The sequence below is a fragment of the Mauremys mutica genome, chromosome 17, assembly GCF_020497125.1.
Source record: "Mauremys mutica isolate MM-2020 ecotype Southern chromosome 17, ASM2049712v1, whole genome shotgun sequence".
In the NCBI taxonomy this organism is placed as follows: Eukaryota; Metazoa; Chordata; order Testudines; family Geoemydidae; genus Mauremys; species Mauremys mutica.
Window position 1 is genome coordinate 18,905,085 of NC_059088.1, and position 15,132 is coordinate 18,920,216.

The window sequence follows — 15,132 nt, forward strand, 5'->3', positions numbered from 1 at the left end:
GCTGGGCCATGGTAGGGAGTCCTGGCACTGCCCAGGGCTCGCTCTCTGCAGGCCTTGGTCACCTTTCCCCCTTGCTGTAAATCTCTCTTACCAGCCGCGTGTGACCCTCGCCCTGAAGCCTATGCTGGGAGGGCAGGGGAGGCACCAGGCTGCTTACAGAAGCATAGCAGTGAGTTAGCCTCTGGCAGGGCAGGAAGGGCGCTCGCCTCTGCCCTTCCCTCCTTCCCTTCCCTCACTTGTGCTGTCCCTTAGGGGCTTGCTCTGGGTCTGATTCTCCTTCCCTGGCTACACACTGTGCTCTGGGTCTGATCTCTGCTCCATGCCTCCCTCCCCCCCCAGCTGCACTCTGGGTCTGATTCTCCTCCCCCGGGTACACACTATGGTCTGGGTCTGATCTCCGCTTCCTGCCGCCCCGCAGCACTCTGGGTCTGATCTCCGTGTCCCGTCCCCCCCCCAAGCTGCACTCTGGGTCTGATTCTCCTCCCCCGGGTACACACTATGCTCTGGGTCTGATCTCTGCTCTTTGCTCTCTTCCCCCCCCCGCACTCTGGGTCTGATTCTCCTCCCCCGGGTACACACTATGGTCTGGGTCTGATCTCCGCTCCCCACCCACCTGCTGCACTCTGGGTCTGATTCTCCTCCCCTGGGTACACACTATGGTCTGGGTCTGTGCTCCGTGTGTCCTTCCCCCCCCCCCCCCCCCAGCTGCACTCTGGGTCTGATTCTCCTCCCCTGGGTACACACTATGGTCTGGGTCTGATCTCCGTTCCCCGCCCCCCCACTGCACTCTGGGTCTGATTCTCCTCCCCCGGGTGTGCACTACTCTCTCGGTCTGATCTCCGCTCCCTCCCCCCCGCTACATTTTGGGTCTGATTTCCCCCATTCCCCAGGTATGCTCTAGGCCCAGTTTCCCCCCTCCTTCCTCCCAGTACACTATGGGCCAAATTCCTCCCCACACTGGGTGAACCCAACACTCTGGGCCCAGTTTTCCCCCCACCCCTCCCCTGGGTATGCGCTGGGCCTGATCCCCTCCCCCGGATATGCCCTGGGCTCCTCATGTAGCCCTGAGCAGAATGAGCGCAGGGTCAGGGTGAGACCATCACCCGGCGGGGGTGGGGGACAGCGGCAGTGCGAGGCAGGCCCCCATCCAGCCCCCACCCCTCTTGCCTTCGCTAGCCTCTGGGAAACCCTGGCAGCTGCCTTCCTCGAAAGCTCCACTTTTCCCCTCTGTGCCAAGCACATTAGTAGAGCAGCAGCCAGCATGTTACTCCATGAGCTGAGGAGCAGGGAGGCCTGGTTACCTCCTGGTTACCTCCAGGGGTCCTGCTGTGCTTGGCCGGTTGCACCTAGCCCACCCCAGTTTGCGCTGCCCACGTGGTGCCCCAGCCTCCTTTCGGGAAAACACACAAACTCCTGGCAGGGCTCCAAGGCCAAAGCGCTCTGACATGATCCCAGACTGGGGGCCTCAGTTCTTGGGAGCCCAACTGGAGACTCTTCTGGGAACCCTCCGCACACACCTGAGGCAGCCCCCGTTAGTGGCCCCGGTGGACGTGTGGGTGTAAATGTCCTGTGCCCCCTGGCAGTGCTAGCCCTGGGGATGTTGGCCAGGCTGCCCTGCCATCACATCCACACTGGCTCTGAGCACATGGGCCCCATGGCTGGGTTGCAAGGTCCCATTCCAGTTCTGTGTGGCCCAAGGAACTCAGCATAAGTGTGTGGGGTGGGGGGGAGCCACAGCGAGCTCCTAGCCCGGCGGGGATCATCCTGCCTTGGCCTGAGGATGCTGTCCCTGGAGCAGACACAGCCCCTGCAGGGCCCCAGCCTCCACTCCCTCTTCCCCATGCGCCTTCCCGGAGAAGCCTGTAAAGGGACCTAAACTGCCTGAGTAAACACTTGTAAAAGGCCCAACCTAACTATTAAACCTCCAAGGGGGTGGGCCCTGACCCTTGGACCCCAGGCAGCACACAATGAGCCTTTGTGCTGAGCCTCCTCTCCCTTTATAGCATCAGGGGGTGCGGACTGGGAGGCCTGGATCCCAGGGCAGGTCCCTCCCTGCCCTTGGCCTGCAGGAGCCACCCCGACCCTGTACTTCATGCCTTGTGGGCTCTCCCATCCCATCCAGCTGGGGAGGCAGAGGAGGTACCCGGATGCCTCTTTTCTGGCTCAGCCCAGCAGCCCTGGCCTGGGGGCTGCAGGCACCTGCCATCAGCACAGGCCCAAGGGAGCAAGCCCTGCTCTCCACGGGGCGTTTGCACCGTCTGTGCCGCCCCTCTCCTTTGCCACAGAAACCCAGCGGCTGCCCCAGGGGCCCAGCAATCCCGGACCCATCAGGACCGGCAGAGCTGTGGGCCTGGATGCAGGCTGGGCCTTGGATGTAGTATGGACAGTGCCCTGGGCACTCTACAGCTGAGTGCAATAGACACAGGCCCTGCCCCAAGGAGTCGGCCATCTCCCTGCAGACAGGCGCTGCCCCACGGCTGGTGCCACCCACAGCGGCTGTGCACCGCGTGTCAATGTGCTGCACTCCCACAGGAGGAGTGTTCAGCACCCACGGCGCACAGCAGGGGCAGGGCGTGTGTCTGCACCAGCTGCTCACTTTCCTGAGGGGCTGCTTGACCCCAGCTCCCCTTGCGGGGGGTGGGATGAGCGCAGTGTCCCTGGAATTCAGGATCCCAGAGACTTAGAGGCTGGTTCATTCACTTCTTCGAGCTTGTGTGCAGACATGCCCCTCCCCCCTCCTCCCCACACATCAGGGTCACTCAGGCTGCCAAAGGTTATAAGGGGCTGCTCCTCCTGTGGCCTTTGTTTGGGGATCCGGCCCTTCATTTCCTTTGCTTTTATTTAAAAAAATAATAGTTTAAAGCATCTGGGATCAAACAGTTTCATTCCATGTCGCACAACAGACTGTTCACCCCGAAACAAATCTGTTGTCTTTTCCCATTCCCTGACGTTTCTCGGTGTTGACAGTTTTGGTTGGGCTGAATCAAACTTTTTCAGTTTATTTTTTTTTCAGCACTGCCAGTGAAGCCCCCAGTCCGTCCTTGGCCCCGTTCTGCTCCTCACTTCCCCACACGCTCCCTGCACAACACTGCACTGAGGCTGGCAGGGTTACTGGGGGGAGGGAGAGGAAGGAATTTGCCCAGCGCCACAGGCAGAATCGGACTCCAGATCTCCTGCCCCCTGTCCATACCCTCCCAGTACCCCTTCCCTGAGCCAGGAACGGAACCCAGGAGTCCTGACTCCTAGCCCTTGGCTCTGACCCTCAGATCACAGTCCCTGCCCGTGCTGCCGGCCCACCAGGACTAAGCAGAGTGAGTGCCTGGGGCTCTCTGCAGCAGAACCAGCTGGTGTGGCTGCATGAGGGAGCCCAGCTTGCCCTGGGGCCAGCAGCTTGGCTCTGAAGCACTGTTTCCGTGTCCTCTCCGCAGCTGCCCCCACCTTCCTAGGGACCCCACCAGCTCTTGTTGAGGTGCCAGACAAAGAGCCCCTGAGTCTCACCTGCTCAGCCATCGGCAACCCCCAGCCGGTCATTGTCTGGAAGAGAAACGACCTGGCCATTGAGAGTGGAGACAAGGTGCAGGTAAGGGAGGGGCAGCCCCAGAGAGGGAGGAGATCGGGGAGCTTTCCCAGGCTGTCTCCTGCATCTCCCCAAGTCCTCCCCCAGCAAGCGCTAAGAGGAGGTTGGGGCTCATGCAGACAGAGGGGTGGCATTGTGTGGGGAGGAGAATCCCCCTATCACCACTGCAGAGTTCTCCCAGCCCGGGGGGCTGAAGCTTTTGGGGGGGGAGGTAAGTGCACCAAGGGCCTGCTTTGTAGGAGACCCAGGCCTGAGCTGAGCCCCTGAGGCATGGGCCCCTCTCTGTCTGCCCCGGAGCTGCCCAGCTCAGCACAGAAACCAGGGTGGGGCCAGTCCCCACGGGCCACCTGCCCTAGGCACTGGCCACAATCCCCTCTCCCCACAGCAGGGCAGAGCAGGGAGAGCCATTCTGCGTGGCCAAGGCTCTCATGTCCTGACACCACACTGACCCCTAGTGGCCACTCTGCAACAGGCAAGAAATTCCTTCACCTTTTGCCGCTCCTGGCTGGGGTTGGCGAAGGAGGGATGGCAGGACGATTTTTTTAATCCCGCTCCCATCCTGCTCTCCAATACCTTTATCTTGCTCCCACCAGCAAAACCCTTAGATCCTGCAAATCCCTCAAGAGAGACGGATTCCCCTGTGCTACTAAAAAAAACCCAGTAGTCAGTTAATATATGATATAATATAAACGGAATTCAGACATAATTTTACCACTAAAAGAATAAAATAAATCTTGCTTAAACCATGAAAAAAAACCTTTAACTCCTGCTATAATAGACATCACATATCTTTCTATCCCTTGCTTAAATTTAAGTATTAAAACCTTTATTAAGAAAAAAGAAAAACTTGCTTTACACTGCAGAAATTCTGTTTATGACACACTGATGAGAGAGAGTTTTTCCACAAATTCCCACAGTCTGTTTTTTTGCCCACCCAGTCTCGCCTGCAATAAAGTACGTTTTACCTGCTCCCCCTATTATGGCAGTGGGTCCTGTGGGACCCATGGGATCCTAGTCCCACTGCAGGGCTCTAAGAGCCCTGGTCTGCTGCTAGGCTGGGGTTGCCTGAGGACATCCTTCCCTGCACTCCCACCTGTACTGCCTTGTGCCTTCATAGGTGAGCAATGGGACGCTGAGGATCACCAGCGTGGAGCGGGCCAGCGCTGGCATCTACACGTGCCACGCCTCCAGCAAGGAGGGCTTTGTCACCCACACCACCCGGCTGCTCGTTCAAGGTAATGGGGGGGGGTGGAGGGGGGACTATCTCTGGGGCTCCTGATTGATCGGGGCAATCTCCATAGGCAGTGAGGTCCTGTCATCTGGGCACGTCTTACCTTCCACTGCAGAGACCAGCCTGTCAGAGCAGGAGCTGGGTCCGTGTGCGTGTGTTTACACACCTGGACATGCGCACATGCAGTGAGATGTGGGAGTTCGCTAGCAGAACGTGGTTTCTCTCTGCACACACGTGACCCAAAGAAGGATCTTGCCCGAGTAGTCCTCCTCCTTGCCCCTTCCCCTCAGGCCCTGTTAGCCCCCCACACCCACCGCAGTCGGACCCTGCTCACTCCCCTCTCCGAGTCTCTGCAGAGGAATTGAAGCCTCTCTGGGAATCTGTTCCCCATGTCCTATTGGTCCAGTCAGCGCTTCCCCTCCCTGTCAGAACGAGCTGGTTCCCCCTTCCTCCCAGAGCCTCACTCTGTGCCCTGTGTGTGCCAGGGCCGCCGGTCATCGTGGTGCCACCACAGAACATCACGGTCAACATCACCCAGGATGCCTTCCTGGCATGCCAAGCCGAGGCCTACCCAGGCAACCTCACCTACAGCTGGTTCCAGGGCAGCAGCAACGTCTACCACCTCAGGTACACAGCGCCGGGAGCCAAGGGGGTGGCACGGGGACAGTGGGCAGGTGCCGGGGCTCTGAACTGCCAAGCTCAGAGGTGCTGGAGCTCTGAACTGCCTGGCACAAATTGAGCACTGCAGGCCACAGAACCTCGCCCACCCACTCCTGCAATAGGCCCATAACCTCTGGCTGAGTTACTGACGTCCTCAAATCGTGGTTTAAAGGCTTCAAGTTACAAAGAATCCACCATTTATACTAGTTTAAACCTGCAAGGGACCCATGTCCCACACCGCAGAGGAAGGTGAAAACCTCCCAGGGTTTCTGCTAATCTGACGGGGTGGTGGGTGGGGATTCCTCTCCAACCCCAAATATGGTGATCGGTTAGACCCTGAGCGTGTGGGCAAGACCCAGCAGCCAGACACCTGGGAAAGAATTCTCTGTAGTAACACAGAGCCCTCCCCATCTGCTGCCCCATCTCTGGCTACTGGAGAGATCTGCTGCTAGCAGTCGCAGATCAGCTACATGCCATTGTAATCAGTCCCATCACACCATCCCCTCCAGAAACTTATCAAGCTCAGGCTTGATGCCAGGTAGGTTTTTTGTTCCCACTGCTCCCCTTGGGAGGCTGTTCCAGAACTTCATTCCTGTGATGGTTCGAAACCTTTGTCTAAGTTCAAGCCTAAACTTGATGGTGCCCCACACACATCCATTGGCTCACCACCACACACCTGTGCACTCACACACTGCCCCCCACACACACACATCCATTGGCTCACCGCCACACACCTGTGCACTCACACACTGACCCCCACACACATCCATTGGCTCACCGCCACACACCTGTGCCCTCACACACTGCCCCCCCACACACATCCATTGGCTCACCGCTACACACCTGTGCACTCACACACTGCCCCCCCACACACATCCATTGGCTCACCGCCACACACCTGTGCACTCACACACTGACCCCCACACACATCCATTGGCTCACCGCCACACACCTGTGCACTTACACACTGCCCCCACACACATCCATTGGCTCACCGCTACACACCTGTGCACTCACACACTGCCCCCACACACACACATCCATTGGCTCACCGCCACACACCTGTGCACTCACACACTGACCCCCACACACATCCATTGGCTCACCGCCACACACCTGTGCCCTCACACACTGCCCCCCCAACATCCATTGGCTCACCGCCACACACCTGTGCACTCACACACTGCCCCCACACACACATCCATTGGCTCACCGCTACACACCTGTGCACTCACACACTGCCCCCACACACACATCCATTGGCTCACCGCCACACACCTGTGCCCTCACACACTGCCCCCCCCACACATCCATTGGCTCACCACTACACACCTGTGCACTCACACACTGCCCCCCCACACACATCCATTGGCTCACCGCTACACACCTGTGCACTCACACACTGCCCCCCCCACACACTCATCCATTGGCTCACTGCCACACACCTGTGCCCTCACACACTGCCCCCACACACATCCATTGGCTCACCGCCACACACCTGTGCACTCACACGCTGCCCCCCCACACACATCCATTGGCTCACCGCTACACACCTGTGCACTCACACACTGCCCCCCCCACACACTCATCCATTGGCTCACCGCCACACACCTGTGCACTTACACACTGCCCCCACACACATCCATTGGCTCACCGCCACACACCTGTGCCCTCACACACTGCCTCCCCCACACACATCCATTGGCTCACCGCCACACACCTGTGCCCTCACACACTGCCTCCCCCACACACATCCATTGGCTCACCGCCACACACCTGTGCACTCACACACTGCCCCCACACACACATCCATTGGCTCACCGCCACACACCTGTGCACTCACACACTGCCCCCACACACACATCCATTGGCTCACCGCCACACACCTGTGCACTCACACACTGCCCCCACACACATCCATTGGCTCACCGCCACACACCTGTGCACTCACACACTGCCCCCACACACACATCCATTGGCTCACCGCCACACACCTGTGCACTCACACACTGCCCCCCCCACACACATCCATTGGCTCACCGCCACACACCTGTGCCCTCACACACTGCCCCCCCACACACATCCATTGGCTCACCGCCACACACCTGTGCCCTCACACACTGCCTCCCCCCCACACATCCATTGGCTCACCGCCACACACCTGTGCCCTCACACACTGCCCCCACACACACACATCCATTGGCTCACTGCCACACACCTGTGCCCTCACACACTGCCTCCCCCCCACACATCCATTGGCTCACCGCCACACACCTGTGCCCTCACACACTGCCCCCACACACACATCCATGCACTCGCTGACCCACACCTGAACTCCCCTCAGATACGCACACTTGGGCACATGCACGCACTCACCATACACAGACACACATGCACTGATTCATAGAGAAGTGTATACACCATGAGATATACACTTTTACACACACACACACAGACACTGACACACAAACACAACACAGAGGTGGAGGTACTGCTGCACATGCACACACGGACTGTTGTGGAGAGGTATGCATGCAAGCACACAGTGACACACTCTGATGCGTACACACACCTGAACAGACGTGTGCACACAGATGTATATTTGCTGACACACACAATGACATCGGCTACACACCCAGAGATGCAGGCTTGCACACAGTCCTACAGCAGGAGAGATGCTCAGAGCCACAGCTAAGCACACAGATACATGCAAGAGGGTTACGTGCACACGGATACCAGCCTACACGTTGCTGTGTGGCAAGGCTGATGCACACAGGCAGTATGGTGCTGGCGCTGGTGAAGGAGCGGTGGCCCCAGCTGGGCCCCTGTGATGTGCCCAGGCTGGTGGGAGTGTGGGGGCTCCCTGTTAGGCCTGGTGGTGCTGAAAAGGGGACTCAGATCCTCTGGTGGCCTGACAGCTCAGACACGGGTGGTGATGCATGGCCTGTGATGCTGGCAGCACATGGAGCCCAGGGCTGGAGTAGAGTAGTGGGAGGAGATTGAGGCAGGGACCCTTCCACAGCACCATCCAGATCATACACACCTGGCCAAGGGCTTGCACGGTGAGTGCTGAGGGGGTGATTTGATTGGCTGGTGGCGGGAGGGTGAAGTGGTGCTGCTGGAGTCATAGGAGTGAGCGGGACAGTCAGCAGTGACGAGAGTGTGGACAGGGCTGTGGTGATGGCAGCTGTAACGAAGCTATGGTGGTCATGGCAGAGCTGTGGGACTGTGGGGAGAGTGGCTGGGTCCCAGTGGCGGTGCCGTGGCCTGGCTGGCCCCAGTGGCCATGGCTGGACCGTGGGGGTTTGGCTGGACAGTGATGTGGCTGTGGTGGCAGTAACCGGGCCCCAGTGTCAGGGCTGTAGAGGCAATGACTGGGTGCTAGTGTCAGGACCGTGAGGGCAGCAGCTGGTCTTGGGGTTGCTGCTGAGCCGATGCGAGTGCTGGTTGTGATGTGTTGGGATCAAGTCGCTGTGGATGCTCCCTGAGCCCTGCAGTGGGGGCCGGCAGCAGTTTGGGTGCTGGCTCGTTGGGACAGCTGCTGCTGGGCTCCTGACTCTGCCCCCCTCCCTTCCTTCCAGCCACCTGCAGTCTCGTGTTCGTGTCCTGGTGGACGGGAGCCTTTTGCTCCAGAAAACGACCCCAGACGATGCTGGCAAATACACCTGTGTTCCCAGCAATGGGCTGCGGAAACCACCCTCTGCCTCAGCTTTCATCACAGTGCTGTGTAAGGTCCCACTACCCCTGTCCTCCCTGCCCCACGCCGCCCTCTCTCAGGGACCCTGCCGTACCCAGACATCCTGGCTCCTGAGCTGAGCCCTGGTGGCCCCACTTGTTTGACGGGGGCAGGGAAACACCTTTGGCCTGTGACCTCCCCCTTTGAGGCCTGGAGCCTGGGAGAAAAGGGCCCATTTCCTGCTGTGGCCCTCAGCCGGCCTCCCCATCCGCCTGTCTCCCACCTGGCCCAGGTCTCTGAGCTGAGGAGCCCATGTGACCATGGCTCAGACGCACCCAGGGGAGCAGTGCTGAATTGCCAGGAGCTGGGCTCCCTCCACGGGCAGATCCAGGGAGTCCCTAGCTTTCCGGGGGCTCTGCCATGGACAAGCCCATCACATAGAGAAGGCACAGCCTCTGGTGCTGCTCGTCCCAGCCCCGCGGGCTGGCAGCATATTGTGCATATGGCTGCCACACCCCGCTCCCCAGCCCCTTCGCTGCGGAGCTCACCCAGGCCTTGACTATGCTGGTGCCTTGCAGATCCAGCCCAGGTGACCACCATGCCACCGGAGACCCTCTTGCCCAAGGGGATGCAGGGCATGATCCAGTGCCCCACCAAGGCCAACCCACCTCTTCTCTCCATCAGCTGGACCAAGGACGGGCATCCCCTGGAGCTTGATAAGGTACCGACTATGCCAGGCCTCCCTGGAAACTCAGCCTGTGCCACACACCCACTTCCAGGGAGCCGCATTCTGACCTGTCTCTCCCTCTGCAGTTCCCTGGCTGGTCCATGGCACCCGATGGCTCCATTGTCATCGCCACCGGGAACGACGACGCCTTGGGGCTTTACACCTGCACCCCCTACAACAGCTACGGCACGGCTGGTGCCTCAGCACCCACCCGCGTCTTGCTCAAGGTGAGGGGGGCAGCCTGTCCGCCACTCTGGCTGAGTAGGGGCATGGCTGGGGCTCGGGAGCCCTTCTCTGGTGCCCTCACACAAACACACACCCGGGTGTATTAATTTTGGTGTAACAAGTGGGCCCAGAGAGTCAAGGTGTGAACGTGGCCCTGTCGTACAGCACTAAACATTCAAACGTGGTCGGGGCTTTTGAGTGCAGAGATCTCCACCTGCTTAGGTCCATGGCAAATTCCCAGGAATATTTTTAACCATGTATTACAGATATATAAGAAAATAAAAAAGAGTTTCTTAATATTTTACATTTCAAATTATTAAGACTTTCATTTTAATAGTAACTCTTGTACCCTTCCCATTTAGCTGTAGAGAATTTTTACCTGGAAAAACATCCTTGTTTACAGTTTTTTAGATGGTATTAAAGATGGTGATAACTGTCCTTGGGGGAAGGAAAAGAAGTTAGTTGAGATGGGCTGGAACTGTTGCTGCTGCTCTTAAAGTCCGATCCTTCTTCCTTTAAGACAAAACAAGACAAGTGCACACGACGGGAGAGAAAAGACCAGGAAAGACAGAAAATGCAGCTTCTGTCTGTGGTGCTGACTCTTACTTGCAACCTCACTGCTGGAGAAACGCAGGCCTAGCCTGTGGTCTGATCAGCTACTCCAAGCCCTGGCAAACTTGTACCAAGCCATTGCTTTTAGCTGCCTCTCTGGTCATGGGCTTACAGCAGTGTTGCAAAAAATGCCATTGTCTTGATCGGCTGAACCAGACTCTTGTTAGAAGGTGAAAGAGAGAATGAGGGCTTATCTATATGAACACTTAGGTTTTCCAGTTGCCCCTATGGGTGCTCCATGTGAGGATACCCTACCCATAAATTCTCAATCAGAGGTTTTTCTGCTAGTAGGAGGGAGCCCAGTTGTACCCTCTTCCCCAAGAAAGGGACCCTAGAAGGCAGCAGATGTTTGACCCGATAGCCCTGGCCATGGGGTCTAGCACCTTTCCCTTATGCCCCTCCACAGTGGGCTTTCTGGAAATCCTGGGCTCCTTTTGGGGACCAAGTCTACAGGGTACCTTTACGTGCAAGAAATCCTATCGGAGTCTCTTCCGTCAACAGCTGGGAGCCTCCTTACTCAAGAGGAGCCACCAGTGCATTCAGAGTTGAGAATTGATGGGGAGGTGCCACCATCCTCTTTCTCCCCAGATAAGGCAACTGTGCCCCCACTGCCATCCAATGCGAATGACTTCAGGGCCTTTCCGGGCTTGATGAAACGCATAGCAGAGGCTTTGCAGAATCCCTTGGAGGAAATCCAGGAACAGCAGCACTCCCTGGTGGACGTCACCCATGCTTCTACCCAGGGCAAGGCAGCCATACCTATTAATGAGGTCCTCCTCTTGCCAGCCCACACAGCGTGGCAAACATTAGCCAGCATCCCATCCACCTGTAAGAGGGCTGATAAAACGTACTGTGTCCAGCCAAGGGCCCAGAGTACTTGTTTACTCATCCTACGCCCAACTCCCATGTCATCAATGCTGCCAACAAAAGGAGTAGGCAACATTATTTCAAGGCAACAACATGTAACAAGGAACTCAAGTGTCTGGACCTTCTAGGATGCAAGAGCCACAGTTCTGAGACGCTTGCTCCCAAGCCCTGATGGCGAATGTGACTTTACCAACTAGAGTAAATTTTCTCACTAAATTGAGTTTTTGTCTTAGGACAAGACAGAGCTGTTTCGCGCTCTTATTACAAAGGGCCAAAGCCCTCCTGCAGCCTCCCTGGACGTGGCGGATATGGCCTCTGTTTAATCGTGTGTCAGGCCTCCTGGCTACAATCCTCCAGCTTGCCCAAGGAAGTGCAAAATACTGTGGAGGATTTGCCTTTGAAGGACCTCAGCTCTTCAATGGCACTACAGATGGTTCTCTTAGCTCATTCAAGGATTCCAGGGTGATGTTGCGCACTCTTGGTATCTACACTCCAGCTACAAAGAGAAAATACAGCAAGTCTCAGACAGCACAACGCTGCCCCAGAGAACTGCTGAGCTGCCCGGAAAGAGGTTTAGGCCATACAAGAAAGGCCCATCCTCCGCTGTCACCTCCCGGGTGGCTGCCTCATCCAAACAACCATTTTGACACCTTGGTTAAGGCCCACAAACCCTCCCTATTGAATCTTCAGCTACATCACTCCATTCACGTACCCTTTGGAGACCGTCTTGCCCATGTCTTCCCTTCTGCCCAAAGCCCTGGCTGGGATGATTTAGTTGGGATTGGTCCTATTTTGAGCAGGGGGTTGGACTATATACCTCTTGAGGTCTCTTCCAACCCTGGTATTCTATGATTCTTGGGAGCGTATCACCTCAGACAAATGAGTACTGGCAATAATCTTGACTGGCTACTCCATCCAGGTCAGCTCCATTCCCCCTCCCTGTTCGTATTCAGGGACCCCTCTCAGGAGGGGCTCCTTAAACCAGGAGGTAGAATCCCTCCTGCTTCCAGAGGTGGTCAAATCCATTCGTCCAGACTTCATCAGTAAGGGTTTCTTCTCCTGGTACTTCCTGGTTCCAAAGGAAAAAGGAGGGTGGAGACTGAGTGCAGACCTTCCATCTCTAAACACTTTGATTCACATGCAGCACTTCCAGATGGCCACCCTAGTGGCCATCATTCTGTTGTTAGATCTTCGTCACCCTTAACTTCCAGGATGTCTGTTTCCATGTAGCCATATACCCAGCACCATGGTGTTTCCTCACGTTTGTAGTGGGCACTGACCATCACCAGTACTGTGCCATGACTTCTGGCCTTTCAGCTGCCCTGAGGGTCATTACAAAAGTCCCCTTCATCATCACAGGCCAACTTTGGCATCTGGGAACAGTAACTTTTCCGTGTCTGGACAACTAGCTCTTCAAGGGCCATCCTTCCGGTGAAGGTCAGTCCACCACCAAGAGGGACCTAGGTCTATTCCACTCCTTAAGCCTTCACCTCAATGTAGAGAAATCAACCCTGTGCAACACATAGACTTTATCGGGGCCAACCTGGACTCTGGCAGCTAAAACCTACCTGCCTGTGGACAGGTTCATCTCAGTGTCTAACCTGATCTCTGCTTGACAGCAGAGCCCACAAATCGTGGCGTGGGCTTGTCTTTAGCTCCTGGGATGCATGGCAGCCTGCACTTTCATAACCCCCCATGCAAGCCTGGCTTAGGACAGCCTACACTCCCTGCAAGCACAAGCTGTCCAGGGAGGTATCAGTCCCGTGAATGGCACCTGACTCCCTCAGTTGGTGGAAGGACCCTCAAAGAGTCTGCGTGGGAACCCCCCTCACATCCACCTCCCACACATCATCCCCACAGACGCCTCCCTTCTAGGCTGGGGCGCTCACCTACAGAATCATACAGCACAAGGCAGATGGATTCCTTGAGAGTTGTCACTACACATCAACGTCCTCAAACTTTGAGCCATCCGTGATGCCTGCCTTTGCTCCCTACCTTATGTGGGGCCAGTCAGTCAAAGTGAGGTTGGACAACCAGGAGGCCACTTACTATATAAACTCCCAAGGAGAAGCAAAATGCCAATTCTTAGGTGAAGGGTCACTGAGACTATGGAACTGGTGCATACCCCAGTGCACAGATATCGCCGTGATCTAGCTGCCAGAATCACAGAACACCATCGCACATTCACAGAGCAGAATTTTCCATTAAGACCATGAGTGGGAGCTGACCGATGTATTCTTTGAAGAGATCTGCTTTACGTGGGTTCTTCAACAGATAGACCTCTTTGCCACAACTTCCAACTCAAGTTGGAGGGAGGGATAGCTCAGTGGTTTGAGCATTGGCCTGCTAAACCCAGGGTTGTGAGTTCAATCCTTGAGGGGGCCATTTAGGGATTTGGGGCAAAAATCTGTCTGGGTCCTGCTTTGAGCAGGGGGTTGGATAGATGACCTCCTGAGGTCCCTTCCAACCCTGATATTCTATGATTCTATGTCTCCCCCACCCTCTATTCTCAAGGTGGGGACACACAGTCATGACTCCCTGGGAGATGCACTCCTTGCTTCTTGGCCCCAGAGTCTATTGTATGCCTTCCATCCAACTCCACTGATCCACAAAGCCCTGCTTAAATTGAAACGAGAGAAAGCAGTGCTAATTTTTATGGCTCAGGTGTGGCTGAGATGGGTGGTTCCCGACCATGATCCATCTGGCAAAATATCTACCTCTGCAACGTCCTCTAATGACAGACCTCCTGACCCAGGAGTTGGGCTCCATAACCCACTCTAACCGATCATCCTTGCACCTCAAGGCCTGACTTTGCAATGGTTCTCAGGCCTAGAACAGGAAGGTTCTTCTGAAGTTCAGTCAATTTTACTGAATAGCAGGAAACTAACCACTCGAAGGACTCGCCTGCGGAAGTTGAAGCGCTTCCAGATCTGGTGCACCCACCACTCTATATCCCCTACTGATTTTTCCCTTGGCATCCATCCTCGCCAGCCGACTAAATCTGAAATCTCTGGGACTGTCCCTGCGCTCTGTCAGGGTTCATTTAGCTGCTATCACAGTATTCCATTTGCCAATCAAAGGTTTCTCGGTCTTCACACATCCTGTGACAGCAAGATTCCTTAATGGCCTCCTTAAATTGTTTCCTCCAGTACAGGACCCTACCCTACCCTACAACCTCAATTTAGCGCTTAACGCATTAAGAGGACCTCTCTTTGAGCTTGTGGCAACCTACTCGCTACTCCATCTGTCCTTGTGAAAGTCCCCTCAGCCAGCAAGGGTAGGGGAACCAGCTGACCTGCTGTAGACAGTGCTTTATCTGGACAACATTATGCTGTGTCCTACCCTCACTTCCTCCCTAAAATGTTATCAGAGTTCCACGTCAATCAGGACATTCCGCTGCTGGTGTTTTATTCCAAGTCCCACTCATTCAGAGGAGAGACCCAGCTCCGTACACTGGGTGTAAGATGAGCCTCGGCTTTCTGTCTTCATGGAAATAAGCCCTGCAGGGTTTCCCCTGGACTCTTCGTTTCCTCTGCGAGCATGGGGCTCACTCAGTC

At 56.2% G+C, this 15,132-nt stretch overlaps 1 protein-coding gene across 2 annotated transcripts in view; it reads left to right on the top strand.

Moving 5' to 3' along the window:
• Positions 1-15,132, top strand: part of IGSF9 (immunoglobulin superfamily member 9) — a 55,852-nt gene that overhangs the window by 22,837 nt on the left and 17,883 nt on the right. For both annotated transcript variants that reach the window (XM_044991204.1, XM_044991206.1), the window contains exons 5-10: positions 3,429-3,580; positions 4,695-4,812; positions 5,294-5,435; positions 9,050-9,195; positions 9,723-9,865; positions 9,958-10,098. In XM_044991204.1, the coding sequence (XP_044847139.1) occupies positions 3,429-3,580; positions 4,695-4,812; positions 5,294-5,435; positions 9,050-9,195; positions 9,723-9,865; positions 9,958-10,098 (842 nt within the window). The remainder of the gene's footprint in view (positions 1-3,428; positions 3,581-4,694; positions 4,813-5,293; positions 5,436-9,049; positions 9,196-9,722; positions 9,866-9,957; positions 10,099-15,132) is intronic.